Genomic DNA, 22,735 nt, shown 5'->3' on the forward strand with positions numbered 1-22,735 from the left:
TACAAATTTCACATTCTTTTAAACCAGTTTTCATTTTCCTAAAAACGATACCTCTGATTTGTAATCAAATTATGAATCGTATAATCACGATTGTTTGCATTTTAGCACTTTTTACGGTACATTATTTGGAAGTTAATAGGGATAATGGGCAATCATGAAAAGGGAGAAAAAATTTTAGATGAAAGGATGAAAACTTTTTTATCTCAAAAAAAAAGAAAGTGGTAGAATAGCTGTTGTCCTGGCTGGTGTGACAGTGCTGGTATATGTCACTACTTTTCTAAAAATTTTTAACATGGTGTATTTTGACCTTTCGATATGGTTTTCCTACCACTCCCACCCCTTTCTGTGTTTTTTGTTAGATGGTTTCAGAGGGTCAACAGAGGAATCCATTTAAGTTAAAATTTGTCATCCATAAATATTTCATTTTTTACTCATTTTCTTTTTAAAATAAATGCATCTTTAATTTGGAAATTTGAACAAATATCAACAATATAAGAATACTATTTAATCCTACCTCCCAGAGATAATGATCAGAGACATAATGATGTGTATTTACTTAGAGACATTATTTTCTTGTTGGTTTGCCAGTTTCTCGGGAACAACATGGGCACCTGGATATCTGCATGTGATGTTAAATCCTTAATGGCCTTGGCCACTCTCCCTCTTATGATACTTAAGTGGTGTTAGCACCAGGGAAATGAAGCTTAATCTTCGTGAAATAGGTATATTATGATAAATAAGATTTCATTTAAAACTTTTTTCACTTAAATGAAGTAACTTGTGTTTTTCTCCCACTTTTATTTCCTTTGTTAGTAAATTTTAATTATGAAAGGTGTTTCCATATTCACATTGGTTTTAACTAACATACATCTTTGATATTTTTAGATGCCAACAAGGCCAGTGCCAAGTTATATTCAAAGACCAGATTATGCTGATCACCCTTTAGGTAAATTCTTCTATGCTGATTCCTCAGTTTTCAATTTGTGAGCCTGATGACTACTGTAAAAGGAAGGAGTGCTTTTTCTTGGAGAAATTTTTCAATGCTTGATTTGTTTTTTGTTTTTGTTTTAGTGCTTGATTTCTAATAAATGTAAATATGGCTTTTACATTTGAGAAGATTAAAGATTCTTTTCTTCCAAGAAATCATTGTGAAAACATTGTTTAGATGTTAAAGACTACATGCAACATAATATTATGTGTTATATCAAATTCTAGGTTTAAAAAAATTTGATTTTAATATGTCCTGTTACTTCAATTAAATAAATAAACACAGATTGTGGAGGCCTAAAATGCCTAATTAAAGACCGGACTTTAGCAGTAATAGAACCGGCAGTAATGATAATAATTACAGTAGTAATAATGATGCTGATTCTGTAACTATTTTTTTTATAACTGTGTGTCAGGCACTGTCCTAAATTCTCACATAGTCACTCCTGGGGTGGGTTCTGTTGTCTTGTTCATTTTGTAGATGATGATAGTGAGGCAGGCAGAGAAGGTAGATAATTTGCAGTAGAAGTGGAGCAATCTCTGACCTTCGGGCCTGTAGACACAATTTAAGTTGGATTATGTGAAAGTACTGCTTTTGCCTGCCAAAAAGGGTTGAATATCAGTAATTTGTGTAGTTAAAGCTGTTAAACTAAGCTACTAGTGCTTTGTTCTGTAAGAAGCGTGGAACCAGTTACATTTTGCGAATAGAACTTTACTGTTTTAGATATTGGGTTAGCCAAAAAGTTCATTTGTTTTTTTCTATAAGATGGCTCTAATAGTGCTTAGCTGTCTTTAGCTTCACTTGAAACAATTTTGTTAGATCGTATTGTGACATTTGTCATATGTGCATTTTTAAGAAAATATTTTATTTATTTATTTTTAGAGAGAGGGGAAGGGAAGGAAAGGGAGAGAAACATCAATGTGTAGTTGCCTCTCACGTGGCCCCCCCTGGGGACCTGGCTCGCAACCTAGGCATGTACCCTGACTGGGAATCGAACTGGCGACCCTTTGCTTCACAGGCCCGTGCTCAATCCACTGCACTACACCAGCCAGGGCTCCATGTGCATTTAAAAAAAACATCAAAATTGGTGGATTTTTATGTAGCCATTTTAATATTGAAGATGGAAGAAAATATGCAACATTTCAACACATTATGTTGCCAAAATAATAAAATAATAATTTTATTATTTCATAAAGGTAAAAATGAAGCCGAAATGCAAAATAAAAAAAAGATTTGTGCAGTATATGGAAAAGGTGCTGTGACTGATCCAACATGTCAAAAGTGCTTTGCAAAGTGTCGTGCTGGAGATTTCTCACTGGACGATGCTCCACAGTTGGGTAGACCAGTTGAAGTTGATAGGGATCAAATTGAGACATTAATTAAGAACAGTCAACATTATATCACACATGAGATAGCTGACACACTCAAAATATCCAAGTCAATAAAATTATTGGTGAAAATAAAAAATGTGTCTTTTATTTTATAGAAAAAGCTAAACAGACTTTTTGGCCAATCCAATTCATTGAAGAAAAAGATAGTCTGAATGATTTCCTTATTTTGTATTTAATATTTTAAATAGAATTTTAAAAAATACACAGACCTGGTAAATTCTAATATGATAAAATATTACACAGGGAAAAGAAAGTCCTCTTCCCTAAAGGTATAAGAACTGTTAACAACAGTTGCAGAACTTTCCAGAGATATATTTTATGTGTGTGCACCTATCAGCCGCTCTCCCCAGTTAGACACAATAGGAACCTTTTCACCTTGTTATATTCTCTTAGTGCATCTTGTAAAGAGGTCCATAGGAACCCATAAAACTACATCTTTTCTTTTTAATGACAGCTGTTTCATTGTGTGGATATATCATAATTTATTAAACCAGACTCCCCCTACTGTGTGTTTAGATTATTTTCAGATTTTTTACTTCTTTGACTGCGGTCATCGTTCTTTCAAGTTATGTGTTTGGGGGCATATGAGATTAGTTCTGTAGGTTAATTGCCTAAAGAAAACTGGATCAAAGAATATATGTGTTTCATATTTTAAGAGAGAAAACAAATTTTAGAGATTTTGCCAGTTGTTATTTCCATTAAAAACATATAGGAGTCTCTTTTCCCTTATCTTCCCCAGCAGTAGTGTATTATCAGACTTTATGATCTGTGCTAACCTGAAAGTTGAAAGATGGTATTTTGCTGTTATTTTAATGTATAGTTTAAAATTATGAATAAAGTGGAACATCTTATATGCTAAAAACCATTTTCTTTTTTTTTGAACTATTCATCCTTAGCCTTTTGTTTTTCAATTATGTTACTAGTTTTTCCCTCCTGATTGATGAGCACTCTTTCTATACTAAGGAAAATAATCCTTTGATGTTATGTGCTATAACCGTTTTATCCCAAATGAACATTTACATTTTGTCTCTGTTTATAGCATTACATTTATGATACTGTTTCAGCATTTTTCTGTAATAAAATTCATCCATGTTATTTTTTAAGGTGTCTATAGCTTAATGACCTAGGAATTCATTTTGGTTCAGATATTATAAAAATATTTTTCTATTTTTTTCTTCCACTGTTTTTATGGTTTTAGTCTTTTTATGAGTGACAATTTTTATTTAGTATTAAGAATTAAATATGGCTGTAACTCCCCCACCCCCAAAGAATATCTGGTTTTCAGATTACTAGTTATTTAAAATGTCTGCCCTTTTCCTGTTGATTTAAAATTTTATACAATATAATTATATTAAATCCTCACAGGTCTGTGAGTCTGCTTTTGGACAGATTATATTCTGTTTCAATTAATCCATTTGTCTAATCATGTGCCATTGCCAAACTCTTAATTATAATACCCATGTAATGTTTTAACATTTGGTAGGCCTTGTTGCCCTCACCTTTCCTCTTTTTCAGAATTTTCCTGGCTATTCTTGCATGTTTGTTTTTCCATACGAAATTTGGAATCAGTATGTCTTGTTCCCCAAAATATCCTTTTGCCATTTTTTATTGGGATAGTATTAAATTTATAGACTAATTTTGGAAGAATTGACACCTTTACCATATTGAGGCTTCCTATCCAAGAACAGGGTATGCTTTTCTGTTTTAAGTCTCCTTTATGTCTTTCCAGTGGTATTAAATTTTTTTCTTCATTAGGTCTTTCATTAAGTTTATTCCTTGATACTTCATTTTTTTTAGTTATTCTTAAATACTATCTTCTATATCTTCTAGCTCATTTCATTTGTATATGGGAAAGCTACTGATTTTGACATAGTTATCCTAGAATCTGCCAACTTGCCAGGGGTCCTACTCTAGGGATATGTAATCATATCTGAAATTGGTAAAGGTTTTGTTATTTTCTTTCTAATTTGTGTGTCTTACTTCCTTCTCTTGTTTGAACAACTGCTGGTACTGTGGGGACAGCGTTAACTAGTGGTGGTGCAGGTAGTGGCGTTCCACGGTGTAGGTCCTTGGCTTGAGACCTATAGTTACTGTGTTGGCCATGTTATCAGAGTTAACTTTCTAGACGATCAGTGATTTATTTTTCCTTCCTTAATCAGTGATGAATTATTAGATGTTAAAATTTAACTATCTTTGCCTTTGCAAAATGAATCTCACTTCAGTCATGGTGTATTATATGTATCTTGGATTCTGTTTAATAATATTTTAATTAGGATTTTTATATCAGCATTTATAAAAACATTAGTATATTACGTTATTTTTGTCAGATTTTGAAGTGATTAGTGTACTGGCTCTAATATTTTTAAATATATGAATAAGAGGTAATTTTATTAATGAAGATTTTTAGGGCAATATTTTTCATTGTAACTCAGCAAGAAGTATATTTTATAATACAATCTGTGTATATGTGTATGCAAGTGTGTGTAAATCCACAAACATTTCACAATAGCACTTAACCCCTCTTAACCCCTACTCCGTGTTATGATATAATCTAATATTTTTTATTTTACTTATTTACTCTAAAAATATTAGTCATAGCACACACTAATAGGTTACCAACAGCAGCTTGAAAAACACTGACTTAGCTTCCTGTTTTAAAAAAATACATGTGTGTAATTGATTCTTCAGTTGCTGGTGCATAGTTTTATTATGAGGTGGTAATCATGAAAGCAATTTGTAAATTCAGTGCTACTGTTTAAATGGGAATCACTTACTAAACTTATTATTAGCACACTGTCTATCATATAACAAGTAATCCATATGGACTGAATTCTAATAGATGTGGAAATTTGTTATTTAGAATACTTCAGTTTACTTAGCAAATTTCCTTTTTATGTTGAAAATATTTTTTCAAAAAATCTGGCCACGACCCTCCAAAATACAAAATACCCTTGTGTGAAATAGTGAAACTTACTATATCATCGGGAAAATAATGATGCCTAATAACTACATCTTTTCTTCCATTCATTTGTTTTTCCTTACTGATTTTCCTTCCTAGGAATGTCTGAATCTGAACAGGCTCTTAAAGGTACCTCTCAAATTAAATTACTCTCATCTGAAGATATAGAAGGGATGCGACTCGTATGTAGGGTAAGCATTTTTTTCCTCCTGGTGTAGGACACTTTTAAGAAGTTGTTAGACATGAAGTCAGTGACTTGCTGATTTACAAAGGGCAGGCATGTTATGTTGTAAGGATATGACTAGCCATACTTACTGGGTTGACCAAAAAATCAGTTTACTTTTTTTCCATAAAATAAGGCACATTTTTTCATTTTCACCAGTAACTTTATTGATTTGGATATTTTGAGTATGTTGGCTATCTTCCACTATTAGCTTCTAGTGGGTAGAGGCCAGAGGTGCTGCTAAATATATTCCAATGCATAGGACAGCCCCCCAGCAAAGAATTGTTTGGCCAGAATGTCAGTACTACCAAGAAACTTCACAAAACACTTTTAATATGTTCAGTCAATCACAGCACCTTCTCCATACACTGAACAAATCTTTTTTTGCACTTCATTTGCATTTTTACCTTTCTTGAACTAATAAAGCATAACATGCTGAAAATGCTGCATATTTTCTTCTCTCTTCAATATTAAAATGGCTGCACAAAAATACACCAATTTTTATAAGTTTTTAAAAATGCACACATATGACAGCTGTCATAATACAGTCTAACAAAATTGTTTCAAATGAAGTTAAAACAACTAACTAAGCACTACTAGAACCATCATACAGGAAAAACTAAATGAACTATTTGGCCAACCCAATACTTTTTTAAAACTTGTCAGTATATAATTCTGTGCAACAGTTGTTTTATACTTAAGTGTCCTGTTTGAAAATCAGTATGGCAGAAAATATATATTTAGTCGAGAATTTATTTTTATTACCCCTTGTATTATTTTTTCGAAGAACCAGGTTTTTATGATGTCATTTTATTTCACAGGTCACTGGAACATAGGGCAGAGTTTAAGATTTATATAAAGTTAGGCTAAAACTCCTGTTAAGCTAAAACACCTGTACAGTGTGATATTAGTGGCTAAGTGAAGTCACATGTCCACATTTTTCTAAGGAAAAAATTGAAAAATTGATAGTGTTTATTTGGAAATGACCCTTAAAGTTTTTATTTAGTGCTTTAAAGTGATTTGATACAAACTTTCTTTGATAATCTGGAGAAATTTATATTTCTATCACTATGTATTATGATTCTTTGAGGAAAATCATTCATGTATTCTTTTATTTCCCTTCTTTTCCCCATTATAAGAAACATATGACAGGACTGAACCTCCACCACCTGGTCATTGTTTAAACTACTTATGTATGTTTTTCCACAGAAATCAATCAAATTTATTGAGCTATTTACTAGTTAGTCCACTTTTAGTTATATATTTACACGTTTATTGATGAGCATTAGAAATACAACTGGTTTTTATAATGGAGATTCAGGATTGTAATATTCAAAGTGAGATGCACTTTATGAATCTCTCAGAAAATCTGTTACAGTGCAGAGGGTACAAATTTCCACTTTCATTTTATTTCTTTATTAATGGGCTAAGTATTAAGGGTTTCTCTTTTACAGCTTGCTAGAGAAGTACTGGATATTGCTGCTGGGATGATTAAACCAGGTGTAACTACTGAAGAAATAGATCATGCTGTACACTTAGTAAGGATTTTACTTTTATGCTTTGAAATTTTTTTACATTATTAAATGTTTTAGAGCTGTAAAACTTAAACAAGTTCTTAAATAAACTTGTGTTACATGAAACTGTTTAAAAATTGTTAATCTGAAGACTTTATGGCAAAAAATTGCATATACTATGACTGCCACTTCATAAAAATTATCTTATAGTAAAATAGGACTTGTTATGGAAAACCAGACCATTTTCTTAGAGGTTCTTCTGTTGTTCCACATGGATGTAGTGAAATACTTTATCTTAATTATATTAGTATTCCTTTTTTTTAGTTGTAAGAATATTGGGTTTTTCTATAAGAAATTATAATTACTTTTAAAGTGCATTTTAATATTTGCTTTATCTTTTTTTATTTGAAATAATATATTTTCCTTAAGTAGTTAATTCTAAACTACAGTCTTCATATTTACATATATAATATGTAAATTTGCTTTTCCTTTACTATTATCAGTAAACTGGTTTGCCTACAGCCTGTGGACTGATAAAAATACGGCTGTTTCTAAAATTAAAATAATTGAGCAAATTCTTCATTAATAGCACCTGCACTGCAAAATTTTCAGTTTTTAAATTTTAAAATCGGGTTAATTGCACAAGATGAAATTTTTTTCTTTTATACATTCCAAATTATTTTCTTTGTATTTTAATGTATTGTAGGCATGCATTGCAAGAAACTGCTATCCTTCTCCCTTGAATTACTATAATTTCCCAAAGTCTTGTTGTACTTCAGTGAATGAAGTGATCTGTCATGGGATTCCAGACAGACGGCCCTTGCAAGAAGGTGATATTGTTAACGGTAAGAAATATGTCCAGGAGCAAAGAAACAATAAGGTCTAGGGAGTTCGATAGTGGCTTGATTTCCTTCACTTCCTGTCTTTAATATTTTTTTCCATATTTAAAATTTTAAATCTTAAATCTGCAGAATCCTTTTTTTGTGGTTTAAGATACTTCTAATATGATGCATTTGTTATAGCCTGTATTTCTTTAATGTACATTATCTCACATAATTAATAAATATGTCAGTGAAATGTGGGAGTAATGTTCAAGTGGGATTTTTTACCTTTTTTTTTTTTTTTTTTTTTAGTCCACTAATTATTTGGAATGAGTTCAGGGCAGGCTTTCTTGAAGAGAAAGAGAAATCTTGAGTAGTATATGAAGACTTTAAGGAAAAACTAAAAATCCTGCAGAAGTGCCTTCCTTCATGTAAGAAGTTAAGCTGTCTTGGAAAGCTGCAAATGTAGAGGAAGAAGCCGCCCAGATGTTTTCCTCTGTGATTTTTTTAAAAAACTGATGAAAAGGGCTTCCCTAGATGGTATTGAGTTGGCCAAAAAGTTGGTTTAGTTTTTTCTGTAAGATAAAAGACACATTCTTTATTTTTAGCAATAACTTTATTGATTTGCATATTTTGAGTATGTCGACTATCTCCCACATGGTGTAATGTTGACTGTTCTCAATTAATGTCTCACTTTGATCCCTATCAAGTTCAGTTGCTCTACCCAACGGTGGAGCATCGTCCAGCAAGAAATCTGCAGAAACTTTGCAAAGCACTTTCGATGTGTTCAATCAGTCACAGCACCTTCTCCATATACTGCACAAATCTTTTTTGTTTCAGTTGCAATGTTAACCTTTCTTAAAATAATAAAGCATAATATTCCCAAAATACTATGTATTTTCTTCCATCTTCAATATTAAAATTGCTATATAAAAATTCATCAATTTTGATTTTTTTAAGTGTATGTTGATATGACAGCTGTCACAATGCTATCTAACAAAATTGTTTCTAATGAAGTTGAGACAAGTGCTACTAGAGCCATCTTACAGAAAAAGCCAAAAGAACTTTTCGGCCAATGTAGTATTTTTAATGTTGATGATCTTAGTCTCTTTAGTAATCTGGCATCTTCAAGGACCCACATATCAAATGAGGAGGTGTGAACCCAAGTGTTAAAGGCTGCACACAATGCACTGACGGTGATGCTGGCTGTGAATGATAGTGGAGACACTGTTTTTATTTGGGTTGTTACTGCTTTAGTTAATGTATCTGTTTATGAACTTCCCTAGGTTTTGAGGGATTTGTCCAACCATGATTTTCATATAAGTCTTTTTATTTATGACATGCATGATATGTGAGGTTTTTAGGGATGTGTGTATTGTGCTAGAGCCAGCCCACCTGTACTCTGATGTTGTAGGTTGATTGAAAATTCATGGTTTAAAAATACTCATTTAGTGTGCTCTCTAGTGTACATTTAATGTGTTATCCTGTGTAGCAGTAACCTGTATTCTTAAACATGGGGACACAGAAGGATGAATACTTACAAAGAAGTGAAAGGCAAATGAGTTTTTGAAAAATAAGTAAAGAATAGTTTATGATTCCCTGGGAGGAGGGAAAAAATGGTTGCAGATAATAAATTAAAGCAGTATTTTCTGTTTAATGTCAAATGTTGCAGTTTTCCATTTAATGTCACTAATTCAAGTTACTGGTCTTGCATGACTGTATCCTGAATATATTTTTCTTCTGCCATAAATGATCTGATTACTACTTTATAAGAGTATATAAAAGCCCCCCATCTGACTCTGCGCTGCATGACCATGTCTCTGTCCTCCACAGTGAGCTTAGTTGCATTGTAGATAAATGTGCCTACCACATAGTGACTATATATCCATTGGGATCTAATTCGAGAATGCAGAAGTTATCTTTTTCATAAAGCTGCTTGATGCTGTCATGTTGGAGAAATGACTTCAGTTTTGAAATAAAAACAAATGTGGTCTTTATATTTGCACATTCTTTTGTAGTGGACATCACTGTTTACCGCAATGGTTATCACGGAGACCTGAATGAGACGTTTTTTGTTGGAGATGTGGATGAGGTAGCACGGAAGCTGGTTCAGACTACATATGAGTGCCTGATGCAAGCCATCGACGCAGGTCAGCCAATCTGGGCCCCGCTGGAACTGCCATGTGTTGATGGGTCTTTAATGACTCCTCACTGCACTGGGCATTCCTTTCCCTGCCAGGCTTTGCCTCCCACTCACCTGAGGAAGCTTTGGGTTTTCATAGTAATTGTGGAAAAAAGATTTGGGATCCCTCGATGAGGATGGACTGAATAATTACTATTGTTCTTTGTCTCATGTGATTTATCTTTCTTTGATAGATGAGGAGGAATGTATGGATAGTTCTTGAGAGTAAACTTTCTCCTATTTTTTTATTCTTTCATAAATATTATGTTCCCATGAAAACTAAAACACAAGGCTAGATTATGAAGGAAAAATGAATGTGTCTTTTTTATGCTTGCCCCTTTTCTTTCTTTTTTATATCTCTTTTCTCTGGAGTTACAAACTTTCAACACATTTTTTCCTCCTCTATGCATTAATACACACACACACACACGCATATATACCTCTGTGTATATGTTTAGTGAGGATAAGTGGAACTCTGATATTTGTAGTATTCTGTAATTGGGTACTTTTTAGCTAATAACGCCTAGGGATCTTTCTAAATTAGCATATGTATGTACATGCATTCTCTTATTTTTTTTAAAGATTTTATTTTTATTTTTAGAGAGGGAAAGGGAAGAGGAAAGAGGGGGAGAAACATCAATCTCTTGCTTCTTGCATGTTCCCATCTAGAGACCTGGCCTACAACCCAGGCGTGTGCCCTGGACCTGGAATCAAACTGGTGACCTTTTGGTTCTGAGGATGATTTCCCAACCCACTGAGCCACACTAGTCAGGGTGCATTCTTTTTAAAAATGTTTTTTCTTTTAATCTTCACCTGGGGATATGTTTATTGACTTGAGAGAAAAAGAAGCATCAGTTGGTTGCTTTCTGTATGTGCCCCGACTGGAGTTCAAACCCACAACCTTTTGGTGTGTGGGACAGTGTTCCAACTAAGAAACCACCTGGCCAAGGCTACCACATTCTTTTAATGGCTGTCTATTCCATAAAATAAAAATTTCTACAACTATTCTCTTATTGGATTTTTATGTTTTCTAGATGCCTTGCTATTATAAGGAATAATATCTTTGGGTAGATATGTATTTCTGTAGGATTTTTCTCAGTCTCTCTTTGTCCATACAGTTCATCCACGTTTTTTGTTTATGCTTTAGCTTGTGAAGAGAGAGAAGGAAAGTCTTATTGCAAATGTTAATCCTAATCCTACCAAATAGGATAGTTTGAGGGCAAACAATTTTCAGTTGAAATCCACAGCATTTCAGCTCTATTTTTCAGTGTTTTGTTTGCATATCCCTCCACAGCCACTCCACCACCCCCAAAAAATAAAATAACCATTATCTGTCATCAACAAAGTATTGGATAGGACAAGATTCTTGGCTTAAACATATAGTTATCTTTAGTAACAGATCCATTGTTTTTTAATAATATATTTTATTGATTGTGCCATTACAGTTGTCCAGTTTCACTCTTCATTCCCCTCTACCCTGCACACCCCCACCTACCCACATTCCCTCCATTTAGTTTATGTCCATGCGTCATAAATTCCTTAGTTTTTACATTTTCCACACTACTCTTGCCCTCCTCCTATTTTCTCCCTACCATCTATGCTGCTTATTTTCTGTACCTTCTCCCCCCTTCTTCTTCTCCCACTCCCCCGTTGCTAAACCTATATGTGATCTTCATTTCTATGGTTCTGCTCCTGATCTAGCTGTCTTCTTAGTTTGCTTTTGTTTTAGGTGTGGTTGTTAATAACTGTGAGTTTGCTGTCCTTTTACTGTTCATATTTTTTATCTTCTTTTTCTTAGATAAATCCCTTTAACATTTCATAAAATAAGGGCTTGGTGATGATGAACTCCTTGAATTTGATCTTATCTGAGAAGCACTTTATCTGCCCTTCCATTCTAAATGAAAGCTTTGCTGGATAGAGCAATCTTGGTTGTAGATCTTTGGATTTCATGACTTAGAATATTTCTTTCCAGTCTCTTCTTGCCTGTAAGGTCTCTTGAGAAATCAGCAGACAGTCTGATGGGAACTCCTTTGTAGGTGACTGTCTCCTTATCTCTTGCTACTTCTAGAATTCTCTCCTTCATTTTAATCTTGGCTAATGTAATTATGATGTGCCTTGGTATGTTCCTATTTGGATCCAACTTCTTTGGGACTCTCTGAGCTCCTGGACTTCCTGGAAATCTATTTCCTTTGCCAGATTGGGGAAGTTCTCCTTTATTATTTGTTCAAATAAGTTTTCCACTTGTTGCTCTTCTTCTTCCTCTTGTGATACCCCTATAATTCAGATGTTGGAACGTTTAAAGATGTCCTGGGGGTTCCTAAGCCTCTCCTTCTTTTTTTTGAATTCTTGTTACATCATTCTTTTCTGTTTGATTGTTTCTTTCTTCTTTCTGGTCCACTCCATTGATCTGAGTCTGTTTTCTTCCCATCACTATTGGTTCCCTGTGCATTTTTCTTCATTTCACTTAGTGTATCCTTCTTTTTTTTAAATCTAATTTGTGACCAAAATTAATCAGTTCTGTGAGTGTCCTGATTACCAATGTTTTGAACTGTGCATCTGATAGGTTGGCCATCTCTTGGTTGCTTAAAAGTATTGGCTCTGAGGCTTTGATTTGTTCTTTTGTTTGAGCCATAATTTTTGGTCAGATGGCTCATGTTACTTAGTGAGGGGCGGAGCCTTAGGTGTTCACCATGGGAGGGGCAACACATCACTGGGTTGTGACGCTGTATTTGGGGGCGGGATCAGAGAGGGAACAATGGTGCCTGTTCTGCTCTCTCTAGGATCCCAGTCTCCTCTGCCACTTCCCACAAGCAAAGTGGGCCCCTCTGGTGCTGGTTCCCTGGTGAGTGGGTGGGCCTGTGCACAACCTAGGACCCTGTGGGTCCCCCCCCAACGAACTCCCCATGAGGCTGGGAGTCTCCCCCAGCACCTTTCAATCAGTGCTTCTAGGCTTCATCTCCTGTAGCTGGGGTCCTGGGCTGTGTGGTCTGCCCTGCTGCCCCATGCTGCCCCCTGCTGCCTGTCTCTGTGTAGTTCATGTGTGTGAACTAGGCCAAAGTGTGATCTTGGTCAGCCAGCCGCCCTGTGCACTCTGTTTCCTCCCTGCCCTCGGGGTCTCCTAGCCCTGTGCCACCTGCACTCCGGGGTCTGGCAGCCACTGCCTTTTCCTGCCGTGACCCCTCTGGGACAGCCGCCAACTCTGCCCCTCTTGTCAGTCTGGTTGAATGGTTGTCAGACTTTCCGTACAGTTTAGTTTTCTGTCTGTGCTGGATGTGTTTTTGTTTCTAAATCTTTGCTGTCCTTACTTTTGGTTGTGCGAGGAGGCACGGTGTTTCCACCTGTGCCTCCATCTTGGCCAGAAGTCCAGATCCATTGTCTTTATTGTCTTTAGTGCATTTAACATGCATGGGAGATAATGAAATTTTTACTAATTTAATCAAGTTGGAGGATTGAAAAATGAAAGCATGTGATATTTCCGTGTATCATTTCTTTTTATATATTCACTGTTATTAAAATACTTTAATATTCCTGGTGATATTGTGAGGTGAGGACTTTGGTATTCAGTGTCTCATTTGTGGAAACTTTAGTTTTCAGTAATTGTTAGGGTTCGTACCAGATAATGTGTTCAAAGTTTATATTCTTTTTTGCCTTTCTCTGAGTTGATTGAAATAACCAGATAGTTGAAATATTTTAGAGACTTAGGGAAGAAACTTGCCAACAAACTACCAGAAACCAAAGTCATTATAACATAGCCAGAAAAGAACAAAAGTTGCTTAATCTCTGGAAGGCACCAAATACTTTTGTGTGAATCATTCCTGCCCTATTGTTCACTCATTTGGCTGCTCACCAAGGTGCAGAGCATTGGAGAGCTTGGCCAGGTGTTGGAATTAGCCTTCTGGAATGGGGTTTGTCAGCATGCACATTAATGGCATTTTTAATTTGATAATTCTTTGTTTTAGGGTTCTGAGCATTGGAGGTTCCCTGGTAGCATCCCTGGTCTGTACCTGCTCTGTGCCCTTTGCTCCGCCACTCCTAGTTGTAGCATCCAAAAACATCTCCAGATATTACTCTGCACCTTTGGGACCAGAACCGTCTCTACTTTGAGAGTTCGGGAGAAATATTCCCTTTCATTGTCCCTCATTATTGATGAAAAGGGATGTTCTTCATACTGTGTGCAACATGGGTTAAAATTTTGCTTTTCTTCCCATTGTCTGGGACTGATAGGAAGGCTTGAATTGGAGTGCAAGAAAATTTTACAAAAGTCAGCATGGTTCCTCAAAATCACTAACTTTCCTTCCACTCAAAAATGTCAACTTGGAACATCTGGTTAAGAGCAAGTAAATGTTAATTAAAATGAATTCTTGAGCTATTTGCCCAGAAATTTGATTGGCTGGAAAAGATAATGTACCTGAACCTCAGGTTGGAAATGAGGTCCATTCAGGTAGGGGGACTAGGGAGTCAGAGGACCCCCAGAACCATGGCTGCATTTCCCAGGGGTCTCAGTGCTAGGAGAGCTGCAGAAGCAACTAGAATCACCTTGGTTGTTTTGGTTATTATTGAAACAGAAGTAATTCATAAAAATTAATGAAGTAGGAAGTGTGTGCTAGTGAGAAGTACCTTTCTGTACCTTACCCCTAGAAGCAACTATGAGTAATTTGAAAACCACTCTTATGAGGAGAAGGAAGCCCCAAGGACGTAATTCTTTGAGGAGTTGATAAGAGACTGAAACTCGGGACAAGTCAAGTTACTTTATGGACATTCCTTTTTCTCCTGATGCTCTTTCCTCTCAATCTCTTCTGCTCACTTCAATAGAATAGCACACTTGACCTTAGGGAAGGAGAGGAAGAGAAGTGTTTTTTTTCCATTCTCTCATTTATTCAGAAAGCAACAGATGCCTCCCCCCATTTACTATATGCACGTGAGCCTTTTACACATCAAAAGAGGAAGTAGAGGTGGTAATGGTCTGAATTGCAGCTTTGCCATGTACTGCCAGAATAGCCTCTCTATGCCTGGGTTTCTACATCTGAAGGTTTCAGCACATAAGCCTCTAAAGCATTCAGAAGGGTTCCTGGCACATGGATAAGTAATTATATTGTACCTGTTAGTTATTGTTACTGTTTCATAAATCTTCTCTTTCCCTTTTAGTGAAACCTGGCGTTCGATACAGAGAATTGGGAAACATTATTCAGAAACATGCCCAAGCAAATGGCTTTTCAGTTGTTCGAAGCTACTGTGGTCATGGAATTCATAAACTTTTTCATACGGCCCCCAATGTACCTCACTATGCCAGTAAGTACTCTCCAAACATCTGGTATTTGCTAACAAATGTTTTTAAATATTCAGCCGGGCCTGTAGAGTTGCTCTCACACGGTAGGTATTCATACATTCGTGTTGTTCAGCAACAGTTCAAAGCATGTGTATTTGGTCACTGTGGGGCTAGGGCAGTTATTCTGTGACTTATGCTCTGTCATTTTCAACCTGTAGCTTTCAAGATCACTTTGAGAATTGCCCTCCTAATTTATAGGTATGGGTGGAAGAGGGGAAGCGTGGAGGGGTCTTGGGAGATTTTAGCGAGTCAGCCTTTAATTGCGATAATCACTTACATTTACTTTCTATTGGCAGGAATTTAGTCACATGGCTATATTAACTGCAAGGGCGGTTAGGAATGTTAGCTGAGTACTCTGGAAGAAAAGCAAACTAATTCTGGTGAATAGCCAACAGTCTGCTACATAGCTATTCTGATTCCTTAAGTGAAATGGGTTCATCTTGGTTTGACTTGAGTTTTTAGTGTACGTCAGATACATATTATTTGTTAGTATAAATAGAGCACAATACACAGAGTGTCTTTCCTCAAGTTGAGTGCTGTCTCATAGAGTGACAAAGGAAGTGTAGGACAATCAGTGTCTTCCAGAAGCCTTTTTTCTTGGAGATATAAGACATATAAGAATAAGTTGTTATTTAGCGCTGGAAATGAAAGCTGTTCACAGTAGGTGACCTGAGAAGGAATTTAACAATTACATTTATGAGCCACTGCTATAATAGACACTTTCATATATTTCCTTGTACTTAAGTTTTCTCATCTGTACAGTAGTAGTGGGGAATGGCTGGCACCTACCCTAGAATTGTTCATTAGGATTAAGTCAGATATTTTAACATAGAAAGCACTTAATAATAACTTAGAGAAAGAATAGTGATGGTAGTGATATATATTATCAGCGATTTTCAACTGGTGTGCTTCAAGAATTTTTAAAACATGCAAACCTGACTATTTAGTCAGAGGCACTGACCTCTTTTCCCTTAGATTGTCAAATAAAAAACTGTCAACAGTCAATACAATAGCTGTCTGGTGTGAATGCTCTGTTGTGAATCATAAATATGTAGGTCATATAATTGAGTTGCATCCTTAATTGATCATGTTGCATGATAAGGTTCTGTCTGATTGGTTAGTTCTTAGAACCAGAAAGCCTTACACACAGGTATAGTCACCCAATTTTTTAAAAAGTCTCTTTGGAGCAAAAAGGGTAGGTAGTTAACTATTTTTTTTCTTATAAATGAATCAAAATTATATCTACTTTTTGTGTGATCAGCAAAAAAATTTTTGTGTGTGACAGTTTTAGTAATGAGTTTGTGTGCCACGAGATGAAAAAGGTTGAGAATTTCTACCTTATCTTATTTGATCATCACAACTCTTTGCCTGACTTTTTAGCTCTGTTTTAAAAAGCATATTCTGTGCTTAGAGAAGTAATTTATTTACTCACTTCACATAAACTAATAAATACGTGTCAGAGCCAGGATTTGTACCTGGCTTTTGTCTGGCTTTCTTAGAGTCAGTCTTCTGTACTTTGCGCTGTCTCGGAAAGACTGAAGCATTTGGTGCTGGGTCCTTTGGGAGAAATAAAGAATGGCTGAGATTTGGTTTGACTGAGAAGATGAGCAAGAGCGATCCAGGTGGAGGGGAAGCATGTTGAGACTGAGCAGAGACAGTATGAGCTTGTCTCAGTATTCTGTGTGTTAGGAACTAGGAATAAACACTGCCAGCCAGACAGTATTTGACTTTATCTGTAGGGGTTTTCAGAAACATTTTTGGGCAGAGGAATGGCAAGGGGAAGATGCTGTTTTGGACAGACAAATCTGGCACTGGTATCTAGAATGTATTGGAGATGGGGACCTATGTCACTAGTCGGCCCATGCACAGTGCAGTGAATTGCTCGAGTCCTAGACATTGATAGTTTTGAAGAGGAAGGGAAATGAGTGAGAAACGACTTAACAGGAGGAGCTGAAGAAGTTGTTTAGATTGCAGCATTTGATATAGATCAGTAAGCATTTATTAGCAGACCTTGTAGTTCTTTGTTTGTTTCTTTTTATTAAAGCTGTGAATTGTGCTTGAAACAAGGCTAGTAGCAGAAAATTAATTGACTTCATTCCTTCCCGGTAAACCTTGTAAATCAGCTGATGTGCATTCCGTTAGAATGGAAGTAGATATTGTGATTATAGCATTCCTTGCCTGTGCATTGATAAAAAGAGTGTGTGCAGGGAGGTGGAGGGGGATGGAAAAAGTGCCCTTACTTGCAGAAGTGAGAGGCTCAGGTTTAGGTATGGATTATATAAAGAAAGACCGAAAAAGATAGAATTTGTGAGAGGAGGAGATGCGTCAGAGATGTTGGGGTCAGCAAAATAGGGTGCCACTGATGTACAAGAGATGTCACTTGTTGTTTTTTTTTAACCCTTTAATTCGAAATTTTTTTGAATTCTAAAAAAAAAGAATCCAAGGGTGAGTTAGGTTTGCTTCATTTCATTCATTTGGTATGTTTATGTAAAGTCACGTGGTTCATATAAATCAGAATATGTTGTGATCACTGTAGGGAAGTGTTAGAGGAAACTTCTGGGAGAGTCTTTGTGCAGCAGAGACCTTTTGAAAATGTAAATGATCTGTGCATTGGTTTGTGACTCCATATTCCTAATTAGCTGGGGGTGGAACCAGGAAATGGTCATCTAAACAACTCCACCCCATTCTATATCCCAGAAGTCCTTATTAGATGAGAGTTCGTTTGGTTCTTTAAGTTATAAATGTTTGGAAAGTCATGATGACAATACCCTACATTTAGGATGCATATTACAATAATTCTGTGAGGTAGATGATAGAGCAGGTATAAATTTTTTGAGAAGTACTTAGCACGGTGTCTGCAGTAGTGTAGTTACTCAGGTAACGTGTATTGGTTGAGTGAGATACGTGGAGAAACTGAGACCATGAGTCAAGGTGCGTGGGAGTTCTGACTCTCCTAGAGCAGTGAGCCTGTGGCGGAAATAGGGTGGGTCTCAGGTTCTCCGTGCCAGTGCTATCCAATAGAATTGATGAGGCATGTGTGTAATTTAGAACTTTCCAGTGCTAATATTCACAGAGTAAAAAGAAGTGGGTGAAAATAATAACGTATTTTCTTTCATCTATCCCATTCAAAATACTACCATTTCAACATTTTATGAATGTAAAAGTTATTGATACATATGATATGCTTTTTTGTGTTTGAGATTGGCATTAGTTTTACCACTTACAGCATGTCTCACTGACTGGTCACGTTTCAAGTGTCCAGCAGCTATGTGCAGCCAGTGCTGCTGTAGCTGACAGCTCAACTTTTTCCGTGACACCATACTGACATGCATGTTCTGTTTTTGATAGGCTCAAGGGATTACTACTAGTTATGTGTATGTTGTAATTAATTGCATGTCATTAGAAGAGAAAGTTGATAAGATTAGAAATGAAATGTCAAAATTATGTTGCTCCTCAGATTTTGGCAATACCTAAGGTAGTAGAAAGCGGCATAATAGCTATCACAAAGAAAGATGTGGGTGAGGCTGGACCACACTAGAACATGTGGTGTTTAGTAAATTTAGCCACAGTGGACACATGTTACTGATGACCAAACTCACCGTCATGAAGACCAACAACCAGACCAAAAAAACCATGAAAGCCATGCTTTGCCATCTGCTGGTCAGGACAAGTAAATGCAGGCATTCATTTATTGGGGCTGTTAACCTTTATTTTTTGTTCGTTTTACTTTTTAACTTTTAATTTTGTTGTCATGTGAAAACAGTGTTGTTTTCTGTCATTTTAATGTACTTTTAATTTATTTGTTAATATATTTTATTGATTGTGCTATTAAAGTTGTACCATTTTTTTTCCTCTTTCTTCCCCAGCACCCTGTACCCCCCACCCACCCATCATTTCCCCACCTGAGTTCATGTCCATGGGTCATACACATAAGTTCTTTGGCTTCTCCATTTCCTGTACTATGCTTAACCTCCCCCTGTCTATTTTCTACCTACCATTTATGCTGCTTATTCCCTGTACCTTTCCCCCCATTCTCCCCTCTCCCTACTGATATCCCCCCATATGATCTCTGTGTCTGTGAATTTCCTCTTGTTCTAGTTGTTTGCTTAGCTCATTTTTGTTTATGTTTATGTTTTTGTTTTTTAGGTTAGGTTTTTGATAGTTGTGAGTTTGTTGCCATTTTACTGTTTGTATTTTTATTTTCTTTTTCTTAGATAAATCCCTTTAACATTTCATATAATAAAATAAGGGCTTGGTGATGATGAATTCCTTGAACTTGACCTTATCTGGGAAGCACTTTACCTGCCCTTCCATTCTAAATGATAGCTTTGCTGGACAGAGTAATGTTGGGCATAGGTCCTTGTCTTTCAAGACTTCGAATACTTCTTTCCAGCCCCTTCTTGCCTGCAAGGTTTCTTTTAAGAAATCAGCTGACAGTCTATGGGAACTCCTGTGTAGGTAACTGCCTCCTTTTCTCTCACTGCTGTTAAGGTTCTCTCTTTATCTTTAATCTTGGGTAATGTAATTATATGTGCCTTTGTGTGTGCTTCCTTGGGTCCAACTTCTTTGGGACTCTCTGAGCTTCCAGGACTTCCTGGAAGTCTATTTTCTTTGCCAGACTGGGGAAGTTCTCCTGTATTATTTTTTCAAATAAGTTTTCAATTTCTTGCTCTTCTCCATCTGGCACCCCTATGAGTTGGGTGTTGAAACGTTTAAAGTTGTCCTGGAGGTTCCTAAGCCTCTCCTCATTTTTTTGAACTCTCATTTCTTCATTCTGTCCCAGTTGAATGATTATTTCTTCCTTCTACTCCAAACTGTTGATTTGAATTCTGGTTTCCTTCCCTTCACTATTGGTTCCTTTTATTTCATTTTTCATAGCCTTCACTTTTTCTTCCATTTTGTGACCATACTCAACCATTTCTGTGAGCATCCTGATTACCAGTGTTTTGAACTCTGCATTTGAGAGGTTGGCTATCTCTTAGTCACTTAGTTGTATTTTTTATGGAGCTTTGATCTGTTCTTTCATTTGGACCATATTTCTTTGTCCTAGCAGGCCTGTTATGTAGTAAGGGGTGGAGCCTTAGGTATTTGCCAGGGAGGGGCAGCCCACATGGATGTATTGTGGTGCTGTATTCAGGGGAGGGGTCTGAGAGGGAACTGTGCCACTTGTTCAGCTCTCAGCTAGCTTTCAATCACTTTCCCTTGCTACCCACAAGCAAATTGTGGCCTTCCGGTGCTGATTTCCGCGTGAGTGTGTTTGTGTCAGTTCTAGTACCCTGAAGGTCTCTCCAACAAACTTTCCTGTGAGGCTGGGAGTTTCTCCTGCTGCCTCAAGCCCTACTGATTTTTTTAGTCAGAAATTTTGAGTCTTTATTTCTCCATACCAGAACCCTGGGTTGCACAGTCTGTCCTGGTCCCCAGTTTTTCCTCCTGGTTTAACCTCATATAAATGTGGGACCATTTTGCCGGGAGTCCTCTGCATCCCAGCTGCCCACCTCCGCCCCTCCTACCAGTCTGGATGAATGTTTCTTCTTTAACTCCTTTGTTGTCAGACTTCTATACAGTTCGATTTTCTGGCAGTTATGATTATTTTTGTTTTTAAATTGGTTGTGAGAGGAGCCAAAGTGTATCTACCTATCCTTCCATCTTTGCCGGAAGTCCCTCAATTGTTTTTTAATTTGAAATTTAATTTAATTTGAAATAGGTTATTCCTTTTTGTCTGAGGTTATCTAAAAAGGCCTATCCATATTTTTAATTTTGGCCTTTTTTGGGGGGGGCAGGTGGCAGATCCGGACACTTTAATTCATAGTTGTATTTCTCATGATGGTCCTGAAAAATACTCTTATTAGTGAACTTGGACAAAGAGCTAAAACAGTATTTGGAGGGAAGAAATGGAATTTCCAATTTCAAATAAAAAGGAATAGTCATGTCACCATTAAAAATAGATAGGTTAGTATTCAGAGACTTTGTTCCCCTTTAAAGTTATAAGAAGTCAACCACAAAACTTGGAGAGAGCATGCAGTTGTTCCTGTGGGCTGTGCCCCAGCTCCCGCTGCGCATCCACACACGCCCTTCGGCATCACACCTCAGTGAGTGAGCAGGGGACTTCGGGTCTAGGACTGTGATTCTGCTCCTGCTGTAACATAAATTTGTGGAATTTTCCTTTTGTAAAAGCGATAATCACATCGAAAATTCAGACTACGGATATCTGTGTATTTTCCTAGAGAAAACATAAGCAGAATGAAGTGTACCTAGGACAGCATCTGTTCTAAAGCAGGTGTTTATCATTTGTTGAATGATTTACCTTATAAAAAGGTAGACCAGGAGAGAAGGTAATTAAGAAATGACTGAGGGGAATATAGTTATACTTTCCAGTGAGCTTTTTAAAACTACACTATGTTTTGAGATTTTTTTTTTATTTCTTTAATTTCAGAAAATAAAGCAGTTGGAGTGATGAAGGCGGGCCACATATTTACAATTGAGCCAATGATTTGTGAAGGTGAGAACAAAGGATGCTACGTGTTCTTTAATTGAATTTGTATTTATTTTTGGTTACCAGTGCACAAGTTAGTATTCTGTTCTATTTACTTTTTGCTTCACTTCCACTCCCTGTCCTGTCGCAACTGGATTTAGCACCATGTAGAGAACTAATCATTGTAAGGATTGACAGAGAAGTACTGTTCTCTCCTGTTGCCAGTAGATGCCAAAGTACTTAAATCTGGGTCCCTTTTCATAAAGATCCTAGCAAAGGGTGCATTGTCATAATTAATCTTTAATTTTTTAATTGATTGACTTGAGAGAGAGGGAAAGAAATATCAGTTTATTGTTCCACTTACCTGTGCACTCATGGCTTGCTCCTTGTGTGCACCCTGACCAGGAATCAAACTGGCTCCCTTAGCGTGTCAGGGCGACACACGAACCAACTGAGCTGCCCAGCCAGGACCTGCATTGTAATCGTTAGACACCTCCATCGAGCCTGTGTAGACATTCTTGCTTGACATGTGGGCTAGATTGGGGGGTGGAGAGGAGGAGAAAAGTAGACCCACTCACTTTGAGGCAGACAAAGTCAAATGCTTCAATTGCCCACAAGTTAGAAGGTAGATGCTGTCCCCATTTTACAGAGGAGCAAACTGATTTTTAAAGAGGTTACGAAACTTGCCTATAGTCATTTAGCAAGTTACGTGGCGGATTTTGTTGGACTCCAACGTCCTGAGCTGTGTTCTGCTTCTTCAGGGTCGACACTAGTCATCGGGTGGTGTCGTGCAGCTCTTGGGGAGAAAGCACAGTGCGTGCACACACTTAGCGCTGGCAGTTTTATGACCTCACTGTGG

At 36.7% G+C, this 22,735-nt stretch overlaps 1 protein-coding gene across 1 annotated transcript in view; it reads left to right on the forward strand.

The window, feature by feature from the left end:
* METAP1 (methionyl aminopeptidase 1) overlaps window positions 1-22,735 on the forward strand; it is an 80,466-nt gene that overhangs the window by 52,014 nt on the left and 5,717 nt on the right. Inside the window, exons 4-10 of the mRNA XM_037141646.2 lie at window positions 886-946; window positions 5,438-5,529; window positions 7,016-7,099; window positions 7,782-7,920; window positions 9,915-10,046; window positions 15,224-15,367; window positions 21,838-21,903. Of these exons, the coding sequence (XP_036997541.2) occupies window positions 886-946; window positions 5,438-5,529; window positions 7,016-7,099; window positions 7,782-7,920; window positions 9,915-10,046; window positions 15,224-15,367; window positions 21,838-21,903 (718 nt within the window). The remainder of the gene's footprint in view (window positions 1-885; window positions 947-5,437; window positions 5,530-7,015; window positions 7,100-7,781; window positions 7,921-9,914; window positions 10,047-15,223; window positions 15,368-21,837; window positions 21,904-22,735) is intronic.

The sequence above is a fragment of the Artibeus jamaicensis genome, unplaced genomic scaffold (assembly GCF_021234435.1).
Source record: "Artibeus jamaicensis isolate MK-2021 breed Jamaican fruit bat unplaced genomic scaffold, CSHL_Jam_final contig_452, whole genome shotgun sequence".
NCBI lineage: Eukaryota > Metazoa > Chordata > Mammalia > Chiroptera > Phyllostomidae > Artibeus > Artibeus jamaicensis.